This window comes from Canis lupus, chromosome 20, assembly GCF_048164855.1.
Source record: "Canis lupus baileyi chromosome 20, mCanLup2.hap1, whole genome shotgun sequence".
NCBI lineage: Eukaryota > Metazoa > Chordata > Mammalia > Carnivora > Canidae > Canis > Canis lupus.
Window position 1 is genome coordinate 47,768,059 of NC_132857.1, and position 25,773 is coordinate 47,793,831.

Below are 25,773 nucleotides of genomic sequence, written 5' to 3' on the forward strand. Positions count from 1 at the left end.
TGAGGTGCCAGTCATGGTCTCTGTTTATGACATGGGATATAAAGGGGGATGTCACATATGATCCATCTCTAAAGCTCAAATACAAAATGCAGAAATAACTTCCATCATGATGAACATTGATAGTTACCCCAAAGGTGGTCCCTGAAATTTCTCAGAGCAAATAAGTTTATTTGACATGGACAAGTTAGTTGAATTAGGAGAGAAAGATTTAAACTATTAGGAAACAAAATTTTTACCATGTACCAATTTCTTCTATAAAGAAGTCTTTCTGGTTAAAGAGTGTTCTCGGTGAAAATTTGGGAAACAAAATAATGTATTATTATTTCATCAGCACTTGAAACGAAAAGTCAGTTACTGAAAAGAAGCCACTATTCCAAATATAGTATAGACTATAGCAATAGGGTCTAAAAACCCCGCTTCTGTACTTCCCTAATTAAATGCAACTATTCTAGGAAATGTATTTTTATTAGTTCCATGAGCTTTTTCATTCCTTCTGTTATACTTCTAGACTCTCTAGCTGACTGTGGTGCATACACTTGTCGGTGAGCGAAGCAAAGGTTAAGTGTGTGTGACACAGATGAGCCCCGAGATTAAGTATACACTGTGAAATGCATGTGGATGTTCATGATTTAAACCAATGAACTGTGGCCTGAAATGATGTCACACGAAGCGCAGTGGTAAAGTGGAAGGTTAAACCTACTTGCATCTCGGCTCATTAAACGCAGTTAAAGTGCAAATCCCCTCATTCTGACAGTAGTGATCACAAGGGTTCTCTTTCTGGTCACAGCGCTGACTTTTAAACCCCACAGAGCATCTGCAGAATTTCAGTAAAATACAGCTAAATAAAGCGTCTGACTTTTTTTTTTCTAAATATGTTTCAAATTTATTTCATACAGAGATAGTAACATATGAATAAAACTTTGTAAAGTACGCTCATTTCTCTCTCATTCACACTCATCACATGCTGCTCTGACAAGGTGGGGACAGAACGTGGATATGGATCATAGGTAGACGTCATCCTTCTAGTGCAGCGGTGATCAAAGAAAGCTCAAAATAGAAACCGCGTAAGTGGAATGGTTTTATTTCCAGTTGTCCATTATGGACAGAGGGAAGAATATTAAATTATAGATTTTCTCACAAGCAGAGAATCTCCAATACTTTCCAAATGTTTAAAAACCCAGATTCAACTTCATGAATTCCAAAGGAGACAGGGGCTTAATAGGCTTACGTAATATAACACTCTAAACCTGATACAAACATCAAATAGCATTATACATTTGAAAAGATACCTCAAGTTCTTTTGAAAAGAATGGATGTAAGTACCAAGTGTTCACAAATATGATTATGCCTGGGTTTCCCATATCTGAATAAGGTCAATGAAATTAGAATAATTTTCCCTGGCATTTCCAACTTCAAAGATCTGTGAATGTCTTTAATGTGTATGATGCTAATAATTGAATGAGCTCTTCCTTATGAAATCACTAGCAAATTGATGAAGGAGGAGATTTTGCAGCACACGAGCCACTGAGGGACAATACTTGATCAGAGATGTCCATGAAACATTCATTTAAAATGGATTACCCCCTCCACCACCAAATAAAATGCAGAACAATAGAGGAAGGATTCCTTGTACATACAAAGTCATTCCACAAAGTGCCCACAACATTATACAATACTCACAGACACACAGGTACATTTGTCTCAGGGTCCAGCTGGCATGTGCCACCATTGTAACAGTAGCCATCACATAACTGACAGCTAGAGGCAATCTTTCCATTAGTGCAGCTGCAGCAACAAAGAAAAAAGAAATCTCATTGTTACTGGCATCATTATTGTTGAAAGCTGACATAAACTCTCTGCAGATGAGAATATTCATCATAGAGGAGTAATGGAGGCCTGGCTAAAAGTAAGTTTTCAGAAAGACAGACTTCCTGGAGGCAAAGTTTTTTTTTTTTTTTTTCTTTTTTTAACAAAATGATGAAAGACAAATGTTTTCTTTTAGTAATTTTCAAATTTTCAACCCATTTTCTTAATATAAAATTTTAATATAGCTATATATATGTGTGAAAAAATATGCTCTAATGTCTATCACTTACACTACAGGGAGACATTAGCATTCATTTATTCCCTTTTCATATAACTAGGGTTTGGTGACATTGGTGTGAATTATAAAATCACATGATCAAATATTCTGGAAGCAAATGCTTCAGCTATTTCTCGTAAACTGTAAAATCTGGTCCAAACTGTTAGGAGTTTCAGATTCCAGGTTTTGTAAGAAAATATAGGATTATCTGATAGTCATTTTATCCCACTGTTTCTCTTTGATTATGTATTGTAATTAATGTCATTTTTTTTATTCTAACACACACAAAAATCATGGTAAGTTCATTGAAAAAATAAACAGTAGTGTTATAGGAACAATATGTAGGATGGCAACAAGGTAATGAGTTAGGCTTTCTTGGGAAAATTATGGAAACTATTTTAATTCACAGTACATTACATGTCTGAGATAAGAATAAACACTATGGCTATTGCTATGGAAAAAAAACAAGCATGACATTAATGGGAAAATACAGAAATTTCTTACTTGCCATGTTATATTTTGGTATAAACGCATAATATTAGATTGGACGTTGGAAATTATTGGGGGAAAAGACAAAAGTACATCCACATCCTAAAATAGCAAGAGATCTCTTGTATGAGAAATAGGGTGATAGAATCATATAAGCCTTGGCTCAAAGCAGAATTACAACAGATCATGCCACTATTCTGATTATGAGATCATGTTGCACTAGGTGTCATGAAGCAATCAGTGGTGTCACCATAAATCTGGACATAAGCTTGACATGTAAATCAGGTTGCAATATCACTGATCACTTTGATCCTCTCCGTGATGGACATCTATTGTGTTACATCCATCACAGGGTAATTCCCAATGATCGGCTAGATGCCTAAAATGATCAGTTAGCGATCCTGATTAATTCATTCCGTGAGTGTTTATTTCACCTCATGTAGGTGGTGAGGCTGCTGAAAAAAACACCAAATGGCTTATCTTTTTTCCAGGTGTTTAATTTAAAGGTATTTTTTAAGAGCCTGGATTTTAAAAATCACATTTCTTTTCAAGATGAACAGAAGCAATGAGTCAACTATGTACACACTCTAAAAAGGAGATATGTGAATGTAGAGCCAAACATGAAGAAGGAAGCAGTAGTTAAAAGTTCCTAAGATTTAGCAAAGAATGCCTTAAAACTAGAGGCACTGAATATGGATACAAAGTGAGACAAGTATACATTTAATGGTATTGGTGCCTGATATGTTAAATGGATCTGGATTTCCTTGTCCCCCATCTCAGCCTCCTTAAAAATCAAAAAGCAAAAAGTTACAGTTTCTTGTTCTATGAAAAGGACAACGCCAGAGAGAAAACATAGCTCATTTTATATTAAAGAATTTCCTACAAAAAAGATAACTATACACCAAATACCAGCTTTTAACAGAAAGAAAAAATTCTAAGTGTTCATTGCTTTTATCTCCTGCTTTTAGGAGTTATAAAAGATATTGTCTCTTTCTCCTTCTAATAGTTTTATTTGCATCCTAAATTGAAGACAGACATTTGTATATATTTCAAATGTGAAATACAAATTACTCAAATCATTATAATGCTTCAAAGAGTTCAGCTCATGTTTTAATGCAAGTTTTATTCATAATTTCATTTCTTAGAGGCATGTCACACACACACACACACACACACACACACACACACAGTTTGTGATATATCTCTTTCCAAAAGTTAATTACCAGTTGTCCATTACACACAAAGAATTGAAAAGGTATTATTTAGGCTATTCAAAATTATGATCAAGTCTTTCTTCATCAATACTTACTTGGATTTCCACAAAGGAGAAAAATATACAATTAGCTCCATTTTTAAAGATTATATTTATTATACTTGACAGAGTATCTATTCTAGTTGACAGCTCATAGACTGTGCATTAGAAACACACCTGACTATCTGTAATCACAAGTATAGATGGAGGCTTGAATTTTCATATTTAAGAAAAAGATTTACTGTAATTCAGTTGTGTTTTTGTTTTAGTGTAAGTTATTTACCTATGAGACAGAAATTCTAACATAGTGTACATGTCATTTAATGCTAAGATGAAAAATATCATAGAAATGAAGACAAGTTTGTCTTCATTTGTTTCAGAATACCCAGAGTCTTGTTTGTATTATCACACTTTTATATATCTAGCCTATTTGATCAAGTATTATACGTCTATTTTTAAACTTCCTCTATCTACTCATTTGCTAACAACTGTTCTTATTTATCCATCTGACATATTCTTTCCCAAAAGGATCCTTTAAGAGTCCAAAATTACAGCGTTGGATCTTCGTGGCATGCTCAGATTATGAGGTTCTGGTGTTTCTAGGTGAAGCTAATTTTCTCTGTAAGCAGGCAGTACTGAAAGCCCAAAGAGTCTCACTTTTTCTTCATATGGAACTTCCCCTTGTAATGGAAATAGGGTGTCTGTCTCTACATGAGCTTTCCTAAGGAAAACTGGGAAGGCAATTGCAGTTTTTAGCCTGTCTTAGATGATAGTCTAGTATTTCCTGTATGAATGGAATGGAGTTGCAAGCAAGAGACTACAGTGCATTTCTTATATGGTGTATTGGACATAGAGAAAAATGTATGTTCGTTCACTAATGGAAACAAAGTTCTGTCTTGCTAAAGTTTCATCACAAAGAAGTGACGAGCTTAATGAGCAAATATGATTTTGGTAGTTTACATGAAAATGCATTTGCTTTTATATACTTATCAAAGGCACACATTTATAATTAGTCATATTTTCAATTACTTTACTTAAAAAATAATGTACTTTCAAATGACCCAATTTGAGGGTTTGAGTAAATGTTATTCATAATGATAATACAAATCATATTTAGAGTAAATTCTAAAATGAGAGTAAATAAAAAATAAAAAAAATGTTGATGCTGTCTGTAATAAAATTTTATTGGGCCTTGTTTGGCAGAGCAACATAATTCAGGGCTGGCATCCTCACAGAGCTGTCTCAGTGGAAGCCATGGCATGAACACTTTACAGCATGCTTCTCTATCTCATATTCTCATTTATTATACTCCTAAGCAAGACAAGTGATGGGGACCAGTGCTTCATAAGCCCTTCTTTTAAAAGGTTTTTAAAAGAAGTTCAGAGTAAGGACTGAACTCTAACCTCAGTGGCATCAACTTGTTTCACGACAGGAATCCGAATGGCATTACCCTGTAGCTGCGATGCTCTGTTTTCCATTCACTTGATCTTGAAGCCAAAGGGCAAAAGGCAACGTAACCAAAGTCTAACTTTGACGTTTATATTGTAGTTGCCTCCTAGGGAACATTATTCCTTCTACTTATTTTGGACCATAATACTTAAAGTCAGATAAAACCTGGAAGATCAAAATGTATTTCCAGTAGACAGGTCTTTTGTTTCTTCCCCACAGGCTCATTTTGTAACAGAAAAATAAACACTCATCATCAATGATAATAATGAAACATTTAAAAGCCTGAGCTATTCTAATTTAGGGCTATGACGAATAGCTTTTTGAAGGTATGTTACATTTCATATTTCTTGCTTATTATTAGGAATAGTCTATAGAGGGAACGATCTGACCATATCATTACATGATTATATGATGAATTTTCATGTTCTCTAGCAGCACATAGTAGGTGTTGAATAAGTTAATTTACTTGAAATGAACTGAATTTGATCTATAATCAAACCAAAATAAGACAAAACAAAGACGCAATGGTCACTCTATAGAATTCTAGGATAAAAAAGAATTTACATGACTTTCACATTTATTGCTTAACTGCTACAACCTTTTGGCTTCAAATGCTTTAATAAATTAAGCTGTATGTCCACTTACTTGCAAAATATATCTTCACTGTCTTTATTTATAATGCAGTGCCCCCCATGGCACCTTATACATTTGTCAACCTCACATTTTGGACCTTCATAGCGTGTTGGACAGACACATTCAACACTTCCGTCATCTCCAATGGTACAGGATTCAGAATTCACACAATAGTGGTGACACACATCTAGGAAGAACGCACAACAGACAAAAATACATTATAATACAACATGCTTTTCTTTTGTCACAATAAATGTAACCATTTCACTTAACATTTAAAAATGGTCAGTCATTAAACACATATAAAAATAAGTAAATTGATTAAAACACCCACATATAAAAACAGCCAATCAATAAGTAGATTAATTTACAAAATCAGTTTGTGATAACATGTAACTAGAATTCTTTAATAGTGCTATTGATTCCTCTTTTTGCCAGTCAGGCATCATTTCATCTGCTAAAAAAAAAAAAAAAAAAAAGAGGTAAGTTATATTGATAGAATGCTAGTTGCGGTTCTGAATTTCAGAGTTTAAATTAACCAGGTTCCTTAGTTTCCTTCTAATAGACAATATTACTACTATTCTGAAATGCACAGAAATACTCAAGATTTCTTTGGACGTCATTTATTGTTTCTTCTCCTTGCACCTTTTTCATCTGGAGAACAGGGTAGTATGTGTTAAGTGGGAGAATCCTACCTCTGCATCAGCTCATTGTGGTGCAAAGAAGCTTCCCTCTACACACAGCAGAACAGGGCCACTATTTCTGAACACCAGGACAAGTGAGCAAACAAGGAGATGTGTCTCTCATGGAATACCAAGAGAAAAGTGAACTGGGAAACTGATCCATCATGGGTGGGAAGTGAACAGAAGTCTAGACTATTTGTGGTTCCCCTCCTAGCTGAGAGCCTAACTTCCCAGCCAAACTTCCCTCCTCATGGAGATAAAAACTCCATGTGGTGTGAGCCTTTTATTTGGAAAGATGTTTCTTTTCTAAAGATTTTATTTATTTACTTGACACAGAGCGAGAGAGAGAGAACACAAGCAGGTGGAGTGGCAGAGGGAGAAGCAGGCTCCCCATGGAGCAAGGAGCCCAAATTAGGGATTCATCTCAGGACTTTGGGATCATGACCTGAGCTGTAGGCAGATGCTTAACCAACTAAGCCACCGAGGTGTCCCTGGAAGGTGTTTCTTACTGTACATTATAGACAGTTTTCTCAACTACTTGAGGAGACATCTTCAAATATTTCTATCCCTCTTGAGTGGGAATGAAAAAAATAAAGATCATGTAATAATACAATAGCCACACTATCTTTGTAATTAGACATTCTGACTCAGTCTTTTGAAGAACAGACAAGTGTATATGTATGTTTATATATGAACATATACTTTAACACATTCAGAATATTGAAATTCATAATACAATAATCTTAAGCAAAAGAACTGGTTGGATCAATCTCAGACTTTGTGTTTAGAAGCTGCAATTTCCTTTTAGCTAAGTAATTGTGAAGCAATGTTAAATGAGATTAGCTGAGATAAAAATCTCAATTTATAAACTTTAACCTGCTGTAAGACAGTTATAGTGGGTGAGGAAAATTAAAACATAATTTATAATCCTCATGTTTGTATATTTATCTAGCCCTTTATTAAATCAGACAGAAATTAAATTTATTGACAGCTTTGCTTCATATTTATGGAAATTTATTTCAAGCATTCTTATGCTTGCTCTTGCATTATGCCAAGTACCCTCATTGTGATTCAATGCTTCAGTCAATTAACATGGTTTTGGCTATATTTAAGAAAAGTAGCACTTTCGGAAGGTGAGAGACTTGAAGATCTAAAAACCAAGTCAGTGTTAGTATCTATCCATGATGGTGTCTGTTTGTTCCAGGCTTGGTGGCTATAGTGTACACATTACGAATTGTTTGTATTTATGAAGAATGTATGATCAGCAGCTTATATGATCTTCTTGCCCCTATTCAGTGCAGAAATCTCTAAAGAATAACTCTCATTAGTTTAGGTTGTTCAGTACCTCTTACTGACAAAGAGCTCTTTTCATTTCGCCCCCTCCAATTGCTTTAAATGTCATCCTTTCATCCTGGTTGTCCGATGGGACAGAGAAATTGGCTTATGTATCCTTCCAAGATCTTCACATGATGTCCTTATCCATAGTGGATAATTCATCAAAATCATATAAGTGATTTATTTGCAAATGTAAATTCGAGTACTCATTCTTGTTACCACTGCCCACTCATGCCTAAATTCTAAATTCATTAATCTGAAATGGGACCCAGGTAATTCCCATGGGACTGGCTGAGGAACTAGAATTTGGGAACTGGGAAACATAAGAAATGGTGTTCTTATTAAACAAATTTCACCGATGAGTAAAGGACTACGTTGTTCAATAGTTGTAAAAGGATTGGATTTAAGTAAAATAGCTTCTTCCTTCCTTTCTTCCTACCTTCCTACCTTCCTTCCTTCCTTTTTCCTTTTTTTTTTTTTTTGAAAGACAAGAGAAGGCACATGTGAGCAGGGGTGGGAGGGGCAGGGGAGAGAGAGGGAGAGAATTCTAAGTAGGTTCCATGACCAATGCAGAGCTCAATTTCATGACCCTGAGATCATAACCTGAGCCAAAATCAAGAGTCAACACTTAACCAACAGAGCCATCCAGGTGACACTAAAACAGCATATTTCTCAACTAACTTTGTGATCCTTAATTAAAATCTAATCTTTAATCCAAAATTTTGGATTTTTTTTTATTTTTTAATATTTATTTATTTATTTATTTATATTTTGTTTTTATAACCACATCCCTGAGAAGACCCTAGAAAATAGAAAAAATTGGGCTAACATTCTGATGGTTGATGACTGCACTATGTCACAGTGTAGCAAGGAACAGTTATTCCTTGCCTAGAGTGCTAAAGGGTAAAGTTAACTACTTCCCTACAATTTACTAACTATATGTAATTTTGGTGCATAAATTAAATCTGCTTTAGACTAAGATTAAAAATGTGAGGATATATACAACTCAATGGTGTTCAGAGAAATACAATTTAAGGGTACCTCGGTGGCTTGTTCGGTTAAATGACTAGCTTTGGCTCAGGTCATAATCTCAAGGTTCTGATATTGAGCCCCACATTGGACTCGGAGCACAGAAGGGAATCTGTTTCTCCCTCTCTCTCTCCTTCTGCCCCTCTCCCTGCTCATGCTTTTCACTCTCTGTCTTTCAAATAAATGAATAAAATCTTTTTTTTAAAAAAGGGAAGTACAAATTAATACCTCAAAGAAATATCACTGCACTTCCACCTAATTGACAACAAATAACAGAAACTCTCATATACTACTACTAGAAATATAAATTGGTTCAATTGATTTGGAAAACAATTAACAGTATCTACTCTATTTGAACATACCCACACCTTATGACCTAGCATTTCCACTATTAATATACATCCAAGAGGAAAGCATGCATATGTGCTCAAAAATATGTAGATAATATGCACAGCAACCTTTTTAGAAATAGTCCCAAACTGAAAATAATCCAAATGTTCATCGCAAGAAGAAAGATAAACTGTGGTTCACTCACACAGTGAACTATACATGCAAATATATGTATGTATATATACACACATTAATATCATAGATAAATAATAAAATGGAAACAGTGCAGCTTATAAGCAATAACATGGATGAATCTCACAGAAGTAAGGAGAAAAAAATCTGGAGCAAAAATATATACACTATTTTTTTATTTATATAAAATTCAAAAGGCAAAACTAATCTAGAGTTCTAGAAGTCAAAAAGGACTATCTTTGGGGAGAAGAGAGGGGATAGTGATGAAGACCATCAGGGAGCATGTGAGGTACTAATAATGTTTATTCTTTACCTGCATGTGGGTTTACCCTGGTGTGTACACCTGATGATAACATATTGAACTGTAAATTGGTGATTTTAAACTTTCCTATTTATGTTATGCTTCAACAAAAGGATTTTTCTAACCTAATGGCAAATATACTACAATTACAATATTTTAGAAATTCTAGTTAATTTGCTAACTAGGCTAAATAGGTTTTCTCTTTATAGACACTTCTATTAAAAGGAATTCATGGTCTACTTTCAATGCTTTAAAGAAAATTCTCTACCCTTTAATGCTTTCAGTATTTTTTTCCTAGGATGTCAGAGGCACATTATTCAATGCAGTTGATTGGCCTCATGGCATAAAATGGAATCCAAAGAATGTAAAAGAAATGTTTGCTTAAGATAAAATTGTGAAATAGGCAGATATTAGAATTTGCACTTTAACAAATAATCCTAAATTGCATGCCGTTAAGCCATGCCACTTTTTTCCTTCTAAAAAAGGCAGAAATCATTTTAGACTCAGAACTCTTTCTCTACAGATATTCAAATGGAAGACATTTCATTTTCCCCAGTTCACATGCTTCACACTTGACGCTATGTTGAATTTCAGAGACAGAGAGCTGCTCACTATACTCTGACCCTGCCAGAGTTGCTTCCCAGTGCCTTTCTTTGAAAATGTTCTGTCTCCTACTATTAGGCCTCAGATGTGGAGCATGCAGAAGTTGCTTGACTTATATGTTCAACTGGATTGTTTTCTGCACCACTATTAGGATTCTAGGGACCCAATACTTTGCATGCATATTCTCTCCCTCTCCACCCCGCCCCCACTTATCTCTCTCTCTATCTCTCTCCCTCTCCGTCTCTGTCTTAAAGATTTCTTAATCCTAACTCCAGGATTCCTGAACACATGAGAAAGTAACCTTCTTTAATAGGAGACTTTGTCATCTGCTATTTTAACTACCATGTAAGCATTGGATACTTATAAACTGGAAAGCAAAATAATTCCTTCAGTGTTCTCTGTTATTTCAGTTTTAATCGTGATACATATTACATGTAAGTCCAGGAAAAAAAAAATTGGTACAACTGATGGTGCTATTTATAAAATGGATAATTCAACCAAAGTTCACATTCTCTCCAATTGTCTCAATATCAGGACAACAATGTACAATAAGTCATTGGAGAGTGACCTCATTTCTCTCTCATTCTCTTCTCAGCTCTAACCCACCTTGAATTGCAAGCATCTCTATGCAAAACATGTATAAATATATGCAGTATTTTTACCAGTGTCACTTCTCTATATACTCCCAAATAATCACTACACATTCATATTTAAATTCTAGGTCTCTCTTCAGCTATTTAATCTAATTAAAAGAATACTTCATTAGCACTTCCTAATCCAGCAGAAATTTAGCAATGTATGAAGTAGAATGGTATATAAGAAGATTCCTTTGGTATGCAACTGCTCCCTTTGGTTCTAAGGATTCCACCCTGACCAAATAAGCTCTGAAGTGGACAGAAAAGTTTAGCGCTCATTGAAAGAATACTTATCAGCCAGAACCCTAAAAAATAGTTATCCTATAAGAGCTTACCACTTTAAAGCACTAAAAACACTTAAAAACATTTTGAAAGTAATCTTTGTATAAGACAAAGATTTTTCTAAGTAAAATATGTGAATATATTTTTCTTAAAGATCATATTTCTAGATAATCTCTATACCTAACATGGAGCTTGAACTTAGAACCCTGAGATCAAGAGTCACACACTCTACCTACAGAGCCAGCCAGGCACCCCATAATATATCAATACTTTTAAGTGACTCCTGTAACACTATGATTCTTAATTATTTCTCTGAATTTACCTTTGCAGAAGTTTATAGTGTTCCGCTTTTTGTTTTTTCATATTCAGCTTAGATTAAGTGACATGTTACTGAAAAAAAAAAAAACTTAATAATTCCTCCCAAAGAAAACAGAGTTAGGGATGTTTGTGGTTAGTTAACACCAAGGTGTGTAGCAAAAGGACTGCCTTCTAATTTCTAACACACAGACATAGACACAGATTCAGAGACCCACAACCCAATAACCCTTTTTTTTTTCTCCAGATTTTAAATTTGGCTTAATAGTTATTGGAACTGAAAGTTTTAAAAATGTGGTAGACTAAAAGAAAACAAATTAAAAGAAAACATAAGTGATAGGACACTTTTTGTTGTAGGGCATGGAAAGGGGAAGGGATTGGATGTCAAAGATGAAAGAGTCTAACCAGATCAACCAGTAACCATTCAGAAAGAATAGTTAGAATTTATGGAAAGTAAAGCTGGTAAAACAATATGGTGATCCTGTTTTGAACAACATGAGTAATTTAACCATGACAATAAATGGAAATGGTGAATCCATAGTTGGTTATTTGCTGAGGAACATGCATCTGCCTAATTATATACTGAGAGCTGTAGGGAGAGGACAGAAATATGAGAAAGGCCACCAGCTCTCAGAGAGCTGACAACCCAGTTGAAAGTTTAAGACAAGAAGGAAAAAGAACCAAAACTGATCCGAAAAATATCCACTGTGGCAAGAGCCTAAAATATTATTACCAACAAAATCTTCCTTCTTATGAAACATTCCATCCCCTGAGTTTTAAGCATTTTACTGACCTGAATGGCATAACAATCACGATGTTTCACATATGATAAGAAGGAGCAATAATGAAATGTAATTAATCTGTGCTAAGAAAGTAGGGATTACCATGAAATTATATGATAACACTTTATATTCACAATATAAAAATTGTTATAACCTTTGTAGGGTAATTACACTAAGAACTGCATAGTAGCACTACACACAATCATGTAATCTAAAGGACAACGATGGGTATATAATTACAGAGCTTTCATATGGTAATTAAGTGCATAGTAACTGGAGAATAAGTGAATGGCTATTTTCTGCAATGGAAATAAAGTAATTTTCAAGGGATAGCATTATTGCACCTTTTCCCTCTTTCTCTATTTTTCCTTTTCAAGAAACCAGAAATATAAGGAAATACTTCTTCCTTTAATCATTTTTAGAGAATCCTTTTTTTTTTAAGATTTACTTATTTATTCATGACAGAGAGAGAATGAGAGAGGGAGGGAGAGAGGCAAAGACACAGGCAGAGGGAGAAGCAGGTTCCACGCAGGAAGCCTGATGTGGGACTAGATCCCGTGGCTCCAGGATCATGCCCTGGGCTGAAGGCAGGCGCTAAATCACTGAGCCACCCAGGGATCCCCATTTTTAGAGAATCTTAATAGACTCCATAAAATATGGGCTGTATGGCTGTATATATACAGGTTTATGAATATTCATGGAAGCCAGATGTCTATAAAATCTCTAGCTGCATTTACTTCTTTCCCAAATATCTCTTTCTATTGAAAAGTAATTGCCAAGACTATTTAGCTATTAACTCATATTTGCAACTGTGCTATTCACTCACATTGTAATAGTTAGTGAAGTGTGACATTTATTTAAAAAGAATAAAACCAAACTAAAATAAAACCACCTAAGCAGGAGCTGAAGATATTCAGTAAGAATAATGCAGAAACTGGAGAGTCTTTAATGGGTAATATAGATGGTCATACAGAGGAGACTAAATTATACAATTCTATGTATATACAGCAGTTGTTCTACTTGACTGAATTTTGACCCTGTTTTAAAAAATAAGTTACGTGAATTGGCATTAAGATTCATAATTTAAGTAAGCATTTGCTAATTTAGGACTACACATGACAACAACAATAACCAACCAGAAGTAGGATTGTATTACTTTCACAAAGACACTACGGAGAATTCTCCACAGTGCATATCCCCAGGCATTCCATAGCTGAGCTCCAGTCTCAGTGCGATTCATACTCCACCTTCCCTGATACCTAATTGTGTCCCAGGAGCAGTAGGTTCTATGAATTTTGCTAATATCCTCCCTACTGGGAGGTTTACGGCAGCTTCCATGTAGGTCTAAAATGTGGAAGACAGCCAACAACGGTATTTTATAAACTTTTGAATACACTTGCTAGGGTTACGTGTATAAGAAGGAGAAGGAAATAAAACCATTGCCTAGAATAGGAAGGATTTGGAGGTTAAATTCAGTTGTTACTCTGGCTAACAATGTGACCTCATCTGAGTTGACTAATTTATCCAATGTGCCCATTGATCATCTTTGAACAGAGGCAGCATTACATGCCTAAGATTCAATCATGAGTCCCTCCTCCCTCACTTGCCCCCAACAGTGCCCTTCATATCATCAAGGGCAAGTAGGGCCTGTTTGAAGTAAAATAATGGAAATGATGATCACGATGATAATAAATACTCGATTTTAGCTGTCTTCTTCACGCCGGGCTCTTCTGTTGGTTATAGTCTCATGCATTATACCGTATTGTTCTCATTTTATAGGTGAGTAAACTGAGGCACAAGAAAGTTAAACACCTTACCAAAGGTCACACAACAGTAAGTGGGAGAACAGAATTCAAACCCAAACAAGCCTAAATCTGGAGAATTAACTTTTATTCTTCTTATAAGTCATACATTTATTCATCAAAATAAACCTCTAGAAAGTAATTTTAAATATCTTTGGTGGTCTCCTTCCTTTCTGTGTATCTAAAATATGCCCCCATCTATGTAGGTACCGAGGGTCTCACTACCAGCCAAAGTGTTAAAGGACCCTGTAGATCAAAAGCAGCATGCTCAGGAAAGCTTACTGGATGCCACCACAATCTGCAATATCAGAGCCCAGAAACTCAAGCTGGATTCCCACACCTCATCCAAACATTCCCATTTCACATGTCGTTTTCAGCCTCACATCCCAACCCAGATTGAATATTTGCCTCTCTCGCCACTGATAACTGGTTTACAGTCCTAGATTCCCTTATTTGGAGGAAACTTCTAGCTATCCATGGTGGTATCTTCATTATCAAGCAGGATCAACTCTGAGTCCCTCCACACAAATAAGTAATATTTGTAAAAAATTGCCAATAAATCACAAAGTGAGGCATGTCTGGAGTGTTACCATTTACTGACATCTCATTTAGGATGAAAACATTTAGAAGGATTCTGGAAAAGCTTCCTAAATATGTTGACAAGACTGTGGCCTTTCTGTCTCTGGGGTCAGTTTTTCATCTAGCATAGTTTAGGAGGCAGAAGATATAAAGTAACTTGTATAAATTTGCTTAGAGTTTTATGATTGTTGTCTTTGAAGGCTTATATAAGGAAATGGAAAAACAAATTTAAGAAATGTTAAAATTATCTTTTTTTTACAGTCCTCAAATGTTTTACACGACCTAAGATATTTTAATAATTAAACTTATTGCATAGTCTAAATATATCTTCCAGTTTCAGAGCTGAGTTTAATAAAGTAGGAAAACATTGAATCCAGGTATGCCAATTAAATATTCACTAGGGAAAAAATGTGTGCAAAACTCTGATTAGAGCTGATAAATTTTCATAAGGAAAGCATGTCTAGGAAAATTAGCATTTTCTAATATATTACTAAAAATAGAAATATATCCCAAATATTTCTATAGAGAACACTGAAAAATCCAAAAGAATGAAATCCATTCTAAGCAAACAGTGCTATCCCTGAGTATCCAGGTAAAAGGAAAATGTAAAATTCAGAAAGCCAAGTTATCAAAATGTTGATTTAGGTACAACATATGGGGTGAGATTTTGAAAGTACCAGCATTAAATCTCTCACAGATTGCTATTTCAAAATGTGTATTAACAATGATAGCATCGATCATTTTAGTAATAGTCAAAAATTAACTCATAAAACTATCATGGCAATATTTTTTTTTTCAAATATCAGAGAAACCTGTATAACTTTTGTATATAATCATATTCTGGGTTGAGTGGTCTGCTATTTTTAAAGCAATTCAGCCATAAAAGGTTTTAGCAAGTAATTATTTCTGGGTTGAGTGTTCTTCTATTTTTAAAGGAATACAGCTATAAAAGGTTTTAGCAAGTAACTATTTATAAAGTGGTAGAGAATCATTTGAGATTTGAAAGTGAGCTGACTTGCAGATGACAGCTAAATATGATTTTATAAGATGATGCTAACTGAAAACCAAATAAGTGAATAAGCAGAAGATGGCTTAAAAAACCATGAGAATGAAGCAGGCTCATACAAGGTGGTACCTCCATGACCATAATCAAGTCATTTCCCATATTTATTCCCTAATTTCTCTGTCAGGTCTTGGAATATGTATTAAGGTTTAATTAATTTCAACCTACTAAGATGTGTCAACATCTACAGTGTTAATATCTGTTGGATTAATATTGCTCATGCTCTCAGAATGCCCATACTTTGATAGAACCCTCAAGGCTAACATGGCTGGAAAAAAAAAAAAAAAAACAAGATCAATAAAAAATTTTATCGAATCGGAACATGGAAATATTTTTTAAATTTTATTTACTTATTTTTTAAAAGATTTTATTAATTGAGAGGGAGAGAGTGAGCATGAGTGGGGGTTGGGGAGAGGGAGAAGCAGGCTCTCTGCTGAGCAGGGAGCTGGACAAGGGGCTGGATCCCAAGACTCTGAGATCATGAGCTGAGCCAAAGGCAGACGCTTAACTGACTGAGCCACCCAGGAGCCCCAGAAGTAGGTTTTTAAAGACAATTCAGATCACAAAGTAATAACTCATTTTTAGAAGACTGGAAAGAATCTGATGGAGAGATGATGGGAGGTGAAGAATGCTGGATGGGAGGTAATCATGGAAAAGCTCCTCAGATGGAATTACCATTAACAAAGCTACTGTCCTCATGCTGTAGCCTAAATAGAGGGCAGGGAATATCCCACATCATCACACTGGGAGGAGATGAGGCCATCCTAGAAAGATTATGCAGTTCTTTGTGCATAATTCTCTCTCTTCACCTTTTTATGCTTCCATCCTATTTACTTCCTTCTTCCAAGCTACTCACTTCAAATGTAAATGTCAAAGTAAGGATTTCTGATATCCTTAAATGTGACCTCCTTTCTAGTTTTCCTTTAATACGTTACTTTGCAGAATATATATCTGTATCTCCATATATCAATGTACTTCTATCAGTATAGATATAAATAGAGAGAGGTTTCTACACTAGTGTGATAGCAAGAAGAAAAATAATGGATTATATAGAAGTGATTACTATTTAATCAGAGTTCACTAAAACAGTGAGAAAGTCACCTTGAAAAGGCCACCGGCAGAGTAATATGTAGCATGCTACAAAAAGATTCTTACTGGTCAAGTGTGCAATTTTCCTATAAGTCAGATATGCAGGAATTAAACAGATTATTGATATATAACAACCAGCCTTCCACTTTACTAAGACTTATAATAATTCTGAGACTATAGAAAATCATTTTAATTTTATTAGTAGTAGCATTTAAATTTTAACATGATTAGAAGTATGCATTGAATTGCTATAATTAGTCAGTAAAGTGATTTATTTTTTATTTATTTATTTTTTTCAGTAAAGTGATTTAATCCAAGATCCTTTTTATTTAGAAAAACTATTGTTCTTTGAAAATATCCTTAAGGGGGTGAGATAAAGTCATTACTCTTTTATACACACAGAGAACTGAAAGATACTGTAGCAAGAAACTTTCGATATCATAACTAATATGTTTTCTTTCCATAATAGGCTCTTTTCTCCATTCAGAAAGTAGGTAGGTTCTTAATTTACCTTGCTTTTTTTTTTCATCATCTCATTCCTCACTGCCTGACATCTAACATGTTTGTGTATTATTTATAAATGCTAAAGTACCGTGAAAGCAGTTTTCAGTTTATTCATGACTAAATCCCAAGCTTCAGTGGCCGGCATGCAATCAGATGTTGTCATTATTTGTTGAATTAATGGCTGGCCACTGGAAAGCAGGGCACTTCAAAAATCAGAGAACAAGAGCAATATGGCTGATTTTTTTAGTTTTAAAACCCCTCAGGCAGTTATATATGTAAGTATGGCATCAGTCAACCACTCCTGCAACTAACTGAAGTTTGCCAGGAGGTGTCTGTGTGGGTGGGGGAGAAGGTGGGAGATGGAAGAGGAGAATCAGATGGCGAGCAGAGATGGATGTCATCAAGTCCCAGGAAAGGGGCCTGGAAATTTGGTCCTTGTATTAAACATACACTCAGCTGCTGCATCAGTAAACCAATACTAGACACCCTAGGCTGCCGTGTGAATGAAGGCACACCGAATTCACAGAAATGGGGCATTCTACAGAATTAGACTGAACTTTTCAGTTTCTAATAGGTTTACAGTCATAGTCATAGTCTAATATGTGTGCGGAAGTAAACCTTTATAAGAAATGATTTTTTTTCAGTGGTTTGATTTACTTATTTTCATGTGACTCGTGTTCATAAATGTCATAAAACTAATAAATCTCTTTAATGTAGTGGCTTGCTTATCTAAGCGAATTGGAATAAATTTATTTTTATTGTTATCCAATATCTATAACTTATATATAATCTTTAAATATATAACATATTTTAATTCCTTTTTATAAATGATAGGTACTCAAAATATCTATAAAAATGAAAAAAAGTTAAAAGCATTTGATTTAAAAATTTACGGAGGATTTCTCTTGTAAATTATCTCTTGAAGCTTCTAACTCTGAGAAGCAGATAAAGTTCTACTATCATTATTTATTTTACAAATCATGTGTCAGCTATAATGATGAAAATAATTTTAAGTCTAAAGTTGTAGAATACTATTTGTTTGCCCACAAATTTCTAGTCTACATAGTTTTAAATGATCTAAAAAATGTTTTAATTCCATACCATCACCTCTAACACTCAGTGTTTCTTCCTTACATTTGGATTCTAGCTTGACAGATTCCAGAAGAATGAACTTAGAGAGTATGTTCAGTGAGGTTCCAGAAACCCACAGAAATTACACTACCTTTGATGAATTTGTTCTGTTTGGGCAAGAGATTATTAAAAGGATCAGAAGCCCACACTACCATCCAATGTAATAAGAGATCTGGAGTTGAAAAGTTCTAGCTTACTTCTAGTTATTCATGGTCTGGAAGATACCACAGAAGGGACCTGAGTTCTTGGACTCAGATAATAATTGATGGAGTTAAATAAAGTATCATGCATTAGATGGTCTTGCACCAATTTATCTGTTTCTGCCTCTATGTTGATTTATATTTACTTATTTTTTATATCAATTTTGAATCATTTTATTTTCAAGATTATCAGATTATCACAAGATTTCAGATTATCACAATATAGATTTTTCCATTTATCAAAAGTAATAAATAAAGTGCACATTATTTCATCAAATTGAAAATTAAATCATCTCATTACCATGGATTTAGTCATGGATCTTTAAGTGGAGAATGCAAATCTAAAAATTCAAATTCAGATACTTGACCTTTGGATTAATCTAGTACTATTTTGAACCAAGTGACTTTCTATTTCTCAAAGTGTCTTATACTTAAGATATATCTGGTTCTTTAGTGGCAACCCTCAATAAATGTGGTTTCTTTATCCCTAATAGTTAATCTTCATATAATTGAACACATATGCTAAAAAATTATTTGCTGTGATGCCTGAGTGGCTCAGCAGTTAAGCATCTGCCTTCAGCTCAGGGTGTGTGATCCTGGAGTCCCGGGATTGAGTCCCACTTTGGGCTCTCTGCACGGAGCCTGCTTCTCCCTCTGCTTGTGTCTCTGCCTCTTTCTCGGTATCTCTCATGAATAAATAAATAAAACCTTAAAAAATTATTTGCTATCTCCTTTCTATTTAACCATTTTTTTTAACACTTTATTTATTTATTCATGAGAGACACAGAGAGAGAGAGAGAGAGAGAGAGAGAGAGGTTGAGACACAGGCAAAGGAAGAAGCAGGCCCCATGCAGGGAGCCCGATGTAGGACTTGATCCTAGGACCCCAGGATCATGCCCTGGGCCGAAGGCAGGCGCTAAACCACTGAGCCACCCAGGGATCCCATCCTTTGCTCTTTTTAGCATTATTTCATCTGTTGGGAAACAATGGAATTTAAAATATATTCATTCTTTTGAAATCAAACATATTTTTGCATCCATGAGAATAAAATTGAACAAATAAATACTATTATTATTATTATTTTTAAAGATTTTATTTATTTATTATTGAGAGACAGAGACAGAGAGAAAGAGGCAGAGACATAGGCAGAGGGAGGAGCAGGCTCCATGTGGGGAGCCTGATGTGGGACTCGATCCCGGGCCTCCAGGATCATGCTCTGGGCCCAAGGCAGGCACTGAACTGCTGAGCCACCCGGGCTGCCCAATAAATACTATTATTAATGCACTGTTTTGATGTAAGGAAAGATCTGCTCTTCTTCATCTGATGATTTATAAAATCATAGGGTAAATTATAAGTCTTCCTACCTTTCTTTGCTCTTTTGCACTCTGGGATTCAAAAGCTCTACGTTTAAGATTTAGACATTTTTAGGGGGCACCTGGGTGGCCTAGTTGGTTAAGTGTCTGCCTTTGGCTCATGTCATGATGCCAGAGTCCTGGGATTGAGGCGCTGCTCAGCAGGGAGCTGGTCTCTCCCTCTCCATCTGCCCCTCCTCCCCCATGCTGTACTCATTCTCTCTCAAATAAATAAATAAAATCTTTTAAAAAAGGATTTAGTTTTTTTTTTTAATCTAGAAAATCAATGATGGCATCCTAATTCTCTAGCCATTTTTATCAATAATCAGGATGAATACAAATTTTTTTCTAGCACAATATTTACTATTAAAAGAGATCTATTGCATAAAAGAGAGTAATAATACCAGTTTATAGTGAAAAAATCTTTAATAGTGAAAAACGTAGATTATCAATTAAATATAAGATAGGAATCTTAATTTTTTTTCACTTAAAAGATTTAAAGGTTCCTGATTTATGACGTTTTTTTTTCAAAACATGTCAGTTGACATTCCAAATCTGATAAAAAGAATGTGTTTTAAAATTACTTACATTTATATTTAAATTAATTATTTCAAAACTAATGTTATGGATGCATTTAACTGGAAACAGTTTACTTGGTTTGACAAGTAAATGTTTTGTTCAATCTGTGTCTCTGTGCATGATTTGTGTAATATATTATTTTCAAATACACAATTCTATTTGCAGATAATTATTTATGAATCCATTCAGTTTACTTAACATCAAGTACAGCAGAATTACAATCATGGATGGCTTCTATTCATGAAAAACCTGCCTTTCTCCTCCCCTTTCTTGTCCTTTCCTGACCTTTCCTGTACTGTCCTGTCCTTTCCTGTCCTTCCATCCTTCCTTCCTTCTGAGGGCTTTCAACTGTGCATGTTCAGTTTATTTCAATACAAATTCCTCTTTACTTGTGTGACAAGTTATTTTCAACCTTTAAACAAGCAGTTTTAAGGCTGCTTTTCATTTCCTTCACATTATTTTGTATACTCATTCTCCCTTGGAGAGAAGGGAGAGTTGGAAAAAGAAGGGTAAATACTTGTCGGTGGCCCTAATATGGTATAAAAGTAGAAGATTAAACCAGCTAAACTTGGCATGATTACTGGATGAAATGCTGTTTCAAGAATATTGTGAGATTAGAGTTTTCTCAAAATCAAATGAAGCTGGCATGGAGAAAAGTTACTGCTATGATGCCAGATAAAGTAATTAAGCATTTTTAAAGATTTTTTTCCCCAATAATAATTACTGAGATTATTAAACATAATTACTAATATTCTAAGCATAAGTTATGTGACATAGAAATAAAAGCTTATCTTTTATAAACTTTTGTTGGAATTTGAAACAATTGCATAAAAAATATTGGTATGCTTCTAAATAGGTTGGAATAAAGTCCATTTCTGATCTTTGGCCCTTTTTGAAAATGTAAGTCTAAGTTGCAGCTTTGTCTGGCTTTTAATCTGCAAAGATATGTCACTGATTTTTCTATTCTCCAAAAATTATGAGGACACGTATCTTCAAAGAGCTTTTATAATGATATATCCCTAGTGCCTGGAACAGTAAGTGTTCACATATATCAGGTGAATACATTAATTTTAATAATCAGAATATGTACTTTGACTCACATATGACATATTCTCCCCTTGGGGAAAAATGCTTATTTCCAATAAACTCTTTATATAAGGGCATTTCCCCTAAATCTTTTACCTCTTATTATTTTATAATTCCAAATAATAGCATATAACATTATAGTAAAAAAACTGTTTGTAATAATTCTAGTTTTATACTAGATCAAAACTATCTTCAATATTTCTTTTTTTAATATTTCTATAATGCTGACAATTTTGTCTTAAACCACCTAGAGTAAGATAATAAAATGGTTACATTACCTTACCCTTAGCATATCATTCTCCACGTAGTCATGTGAGAAAAGAAATGTATTTATTTTTCTTTACGCACATTAATTCAAACTTAATTCTATTTTTACACTATTTTTCTTTTCTCCAAACTGAAAATAGAAGCACAAAATTCCTCATAGAATGTAAGACTTAATGAGCTGCTGAGTACAAGTATCCCAGAACTCTTTTAAGTGGTATCTTATTAGAGCACAGACAAAAAAAAAAAAAAAAAAAAAAGAAAAGAAAAAAAGAAAAAAGGCATAGCTGGGTGGAAACAAGACTTTCCTACTTTGTTTATATTCACTCACATACCTAATACTTTCTCCTAAATCCGGGCACTAGTTAAGCACCCCCAAGATTGATGAGGTATGCAAAACATCATAGCCTGCTTCATATTCTAGGGTAGTAGAAAGTCGAGAACACGAATGATGATATAAACACAGTGTGAAAATGCCAAAGAGAAGTGCTGGATGTCCTAGGGCAAAGGCAGTTTAAGAAGACAAAGTGGGAGGATTAGAGAGGTTTAGCAGATGTTACGAGGCCACGTGTAAAGACGAAGAGGTATGAACACTTCAAAGGGGCACATTTTAGAGAAAACAGATTTTCATGGCTGGAAAAAAAAGATACATAGTGAATGTGTTGTTGTAATCTGAGCAAAAAGCCTGAATAAAAGTAATACTAGTCTTCTCATGTAGAGAAAAAGATTAGAGGACTCTCGGTGGCCAGCGCTCCAAATTACTCTGTCACTCTAGGTGTGAATGCTCTAAGAATCTTGAATACTTGCATACTTAGGAAATAGCTAGTTCTGATAATTTCACTTTTCTTTTAGAAAAATATTTTATTTATTTATTCATGAGAACACACACACACACACACACACACACACACACACAGAGGCAGAGACACAGGCAGAGGGAGAAATAGGCTCCACGCAGGGAGCCCGAGGTGGGACTCGATCCCGGGTCTCCAGGATCATGGCCTGGGCTGAAGGCAGGTGCTAAACTGCTGAACCACCCGGGCTGCCCTAATAATTTCACTTTTTAACTCATGATCCTTCTTAGGGTTCTAGGCTCAGTTCTAATTGTCCTTCACACTAATGGGGACCACTGAAAACATTTTATTCTATTTTCCTGGTCATTATTAAAACTCTTTAGTCTCTTCTGCTTGGGCCTAACATAGGCTTAATTAAGTCAAGATTAAAATTCTTTTTTTTTTTTTTTTTAATTTATGATAGTCACACAGAGAGGGAGAGGCAGAGACACAGGCAGAGGGAGAAGCAGGCTCCATGCACCGGGAGCCCGACGTGGGATTCGAACCCGGGACTCCAGGATCATGCCCCGGGCCAAAGGCAGGCACTAAACCGCTGCGCCACCCAGGGATCCCAAGATTAAAATTCTTACTAAAACCTCTTTTCAGTGGAGTCGAAACTGGCAACCATCAGGTTGAACCAGTGCATGTCTTGAAGCTTTGAGTGTTCCCATGGTGAGCCTAAAAAGATGCAGCAAAATGGGCAAGATATCAAATGACAGGAAAATACACCAGGAGAAGCTGCTCTTGGAGTCAGACCCACGAGGCTATAAAATGCAGCTCCTATTTTCTCTAGTAGAACAGATTAGCGAGAATGGCTTAATCTCACTATGGCAATTGTAAAATTGGACAAATAATACTTCACAGGGTTGTGTATTTGGTAAAACATTATATGTTCAGATAAATAATGTTTAACAGCATATTTCTCTGTGACCAAGACATTATACATTTTTAGTGACTTGTTATTTCCCTTGCCAACCTTCCCCTGGGAAAATCAAATGGAAACAGAAAAGATCAACTTCAAAAGGCTTTCCCTTCTATGCTTTTTTTTTTTTTTTTCCTTCTAGGCTTTTGCAAGTTCTGTTCCACTCACTGCTTCTCTTCATCTGGTTAGCTGCTTCTTTTTTCTGGTCTCAGCTTACATGTCACTTCCTTCAAGAAATCGTTCCTATCCACTAAATTCTGTGTTCTTTCCTGGGTTCTGCAAACCACTGTATTTCATTAATTGTCTTATGATATATTTTGTATCTTTTCCAGAATCACATTAGATTGTAAACCCTTTGAGGGTGGGAAATATCTCTGATATTGCTGCTTTCTCAGTGCCTAATAGTGACAGGCCCTTGTAAATCCCAAATATGTTTATTGACAAATTGACTAATGAAACAAAATTGCTCTAGTAAGCAAATGGTAAAAATGATCCCACCATGTCTTCAAATATGGTAGACATATATCTATATTCATAACTTTTTTTTTATTTTATTTTATTTTTTTTTTATTTTTTTTATTTTTTTTTTTTATTTTTTTTTTATATTCATAACTTTTATAATTACTTGATAGACTATGGTTCTAATACCAGTTACAATAGATAAAATGTCTGGGCTACTGTCAGGTACTCCTAATGTCATAAACTTGAGATATTACTTAATGTCTGTATTTATTGCAGCCAGTGGGAATAAACCATTCAGGTGTATTTCTAATAAACTAAGTTCTAATTGAAATTATAATGGTTCTCCAAGCAGATTACTAGAGAACTTTATGTTTTTTTATTTTTTAAGATCTTATTTATTTATTCATGAGCGACACAGAGAGAGAGGCAGAGGCATAGGCAGAGGGAGAAGCAGGCTCCATGCAGGGAGGCTGATACGGGACTCGATCCCAAGACTCCAGGATCACGCTCTGGACCGAAGAAGGCACTAAACCACTGAGCCACCCGGGCTGCCCAAGAACTTTAAAAATATCAAGGAGAAGACAAACAGATTGCTATTTGATTTTAATACCAGGCTTTTAGGCACAGATTGAGGTGGTCCTCCCTGGCCCTTTTGCTCTAATGTTATTACTATTAACTACTAAAAACCTCAGATATTATTGACCCCATATTTAACACCCAGATTTATTTTATTTTTTTATTTTTATTTTTTTAATTTTTATTTATTTATGATAGTCATGAGAGAGAGAGAGAGAGAGGCATAGACACAGGCAGAGGGAGAAGCAGGCTCCATGCACCGGGAGCCCGATGTGGGATTCGATCCCGGGACTCCAGGATCGCGCCCTGGGCCAAAGGTAGGCACCAAATCGCTGCGCCACCCAGGGATCCCAACACCCAGATTTAAATGCAAAATACATGCTCACTCTTTTCTTTTATTTATATTAGAAATCCTTGCTCCAGATCTGCACAAAATGGAGCTATGTTTGTTCTTAAACAACTTGCTTAAAGAATACCCAATTTTACTTTGCCATTATTTATCTCTGTCTCTTCTCCCTGGGTGCTTCTGTTAAAATTAATTTGCATTTGGACCTCAAGATTTTATATTGCCATTAGAATCATGAAATGTTTTTACTCAGCACAACTAAGAACTGATGTTTTACCTCCCACTAATGGACCTTTAATTAGGCACCGTAATGAACCATTATGTCATTCTTTCATTTATGGAGAAAAGATTTTGTATATGCAAGATACAATTTTGACAGAACACCAGGTCCTCTGAACCTTGCCGACTCACATATAATAGATCCTAAATTTATTATGCTTTTGTCAGCTGTTGGATTTATCATTTTAATGACACTGTCCACAGACTTATATTGCTGCCAAAGCACAGCATCACCATACTGCAGGAATGTTTGTTGACATCTTGATCAACAACTCTTGGGGTCCAATTCTGACTGTAATATTACTACGTCGGG

General features: G+C 35.0%; 1 protein-coding gene across 1 annotated transcript in view; it reads right to left on the minus strand.

Annotated features, from left to right (window-relative positions):
* LRP1B (LDL receptor related protein 1B) overlaps window positions 1-25,773 on the minus strand; it is a 1,825,680-nt gene that overhangs the window by 43,853 nt on the left and 1,756,054 nt on the right. The window contains exons 85-86 of the mRNA XM_072789062.1: window positions 5,919-6,093; window positions 1,681-1,785 (exon numbers count right to left, since the gene is read on the minus strand). Of these exons, the coding sequence (XP_072645163.1) occupies window positions 1,681-1,785; window positions 5,919-6,093 (280 nt within the window). The remainder of the gene's footprint in view (window positions 1-1,680; window positions 1,786-5,918; window positions 6,094-25,773) is intronic.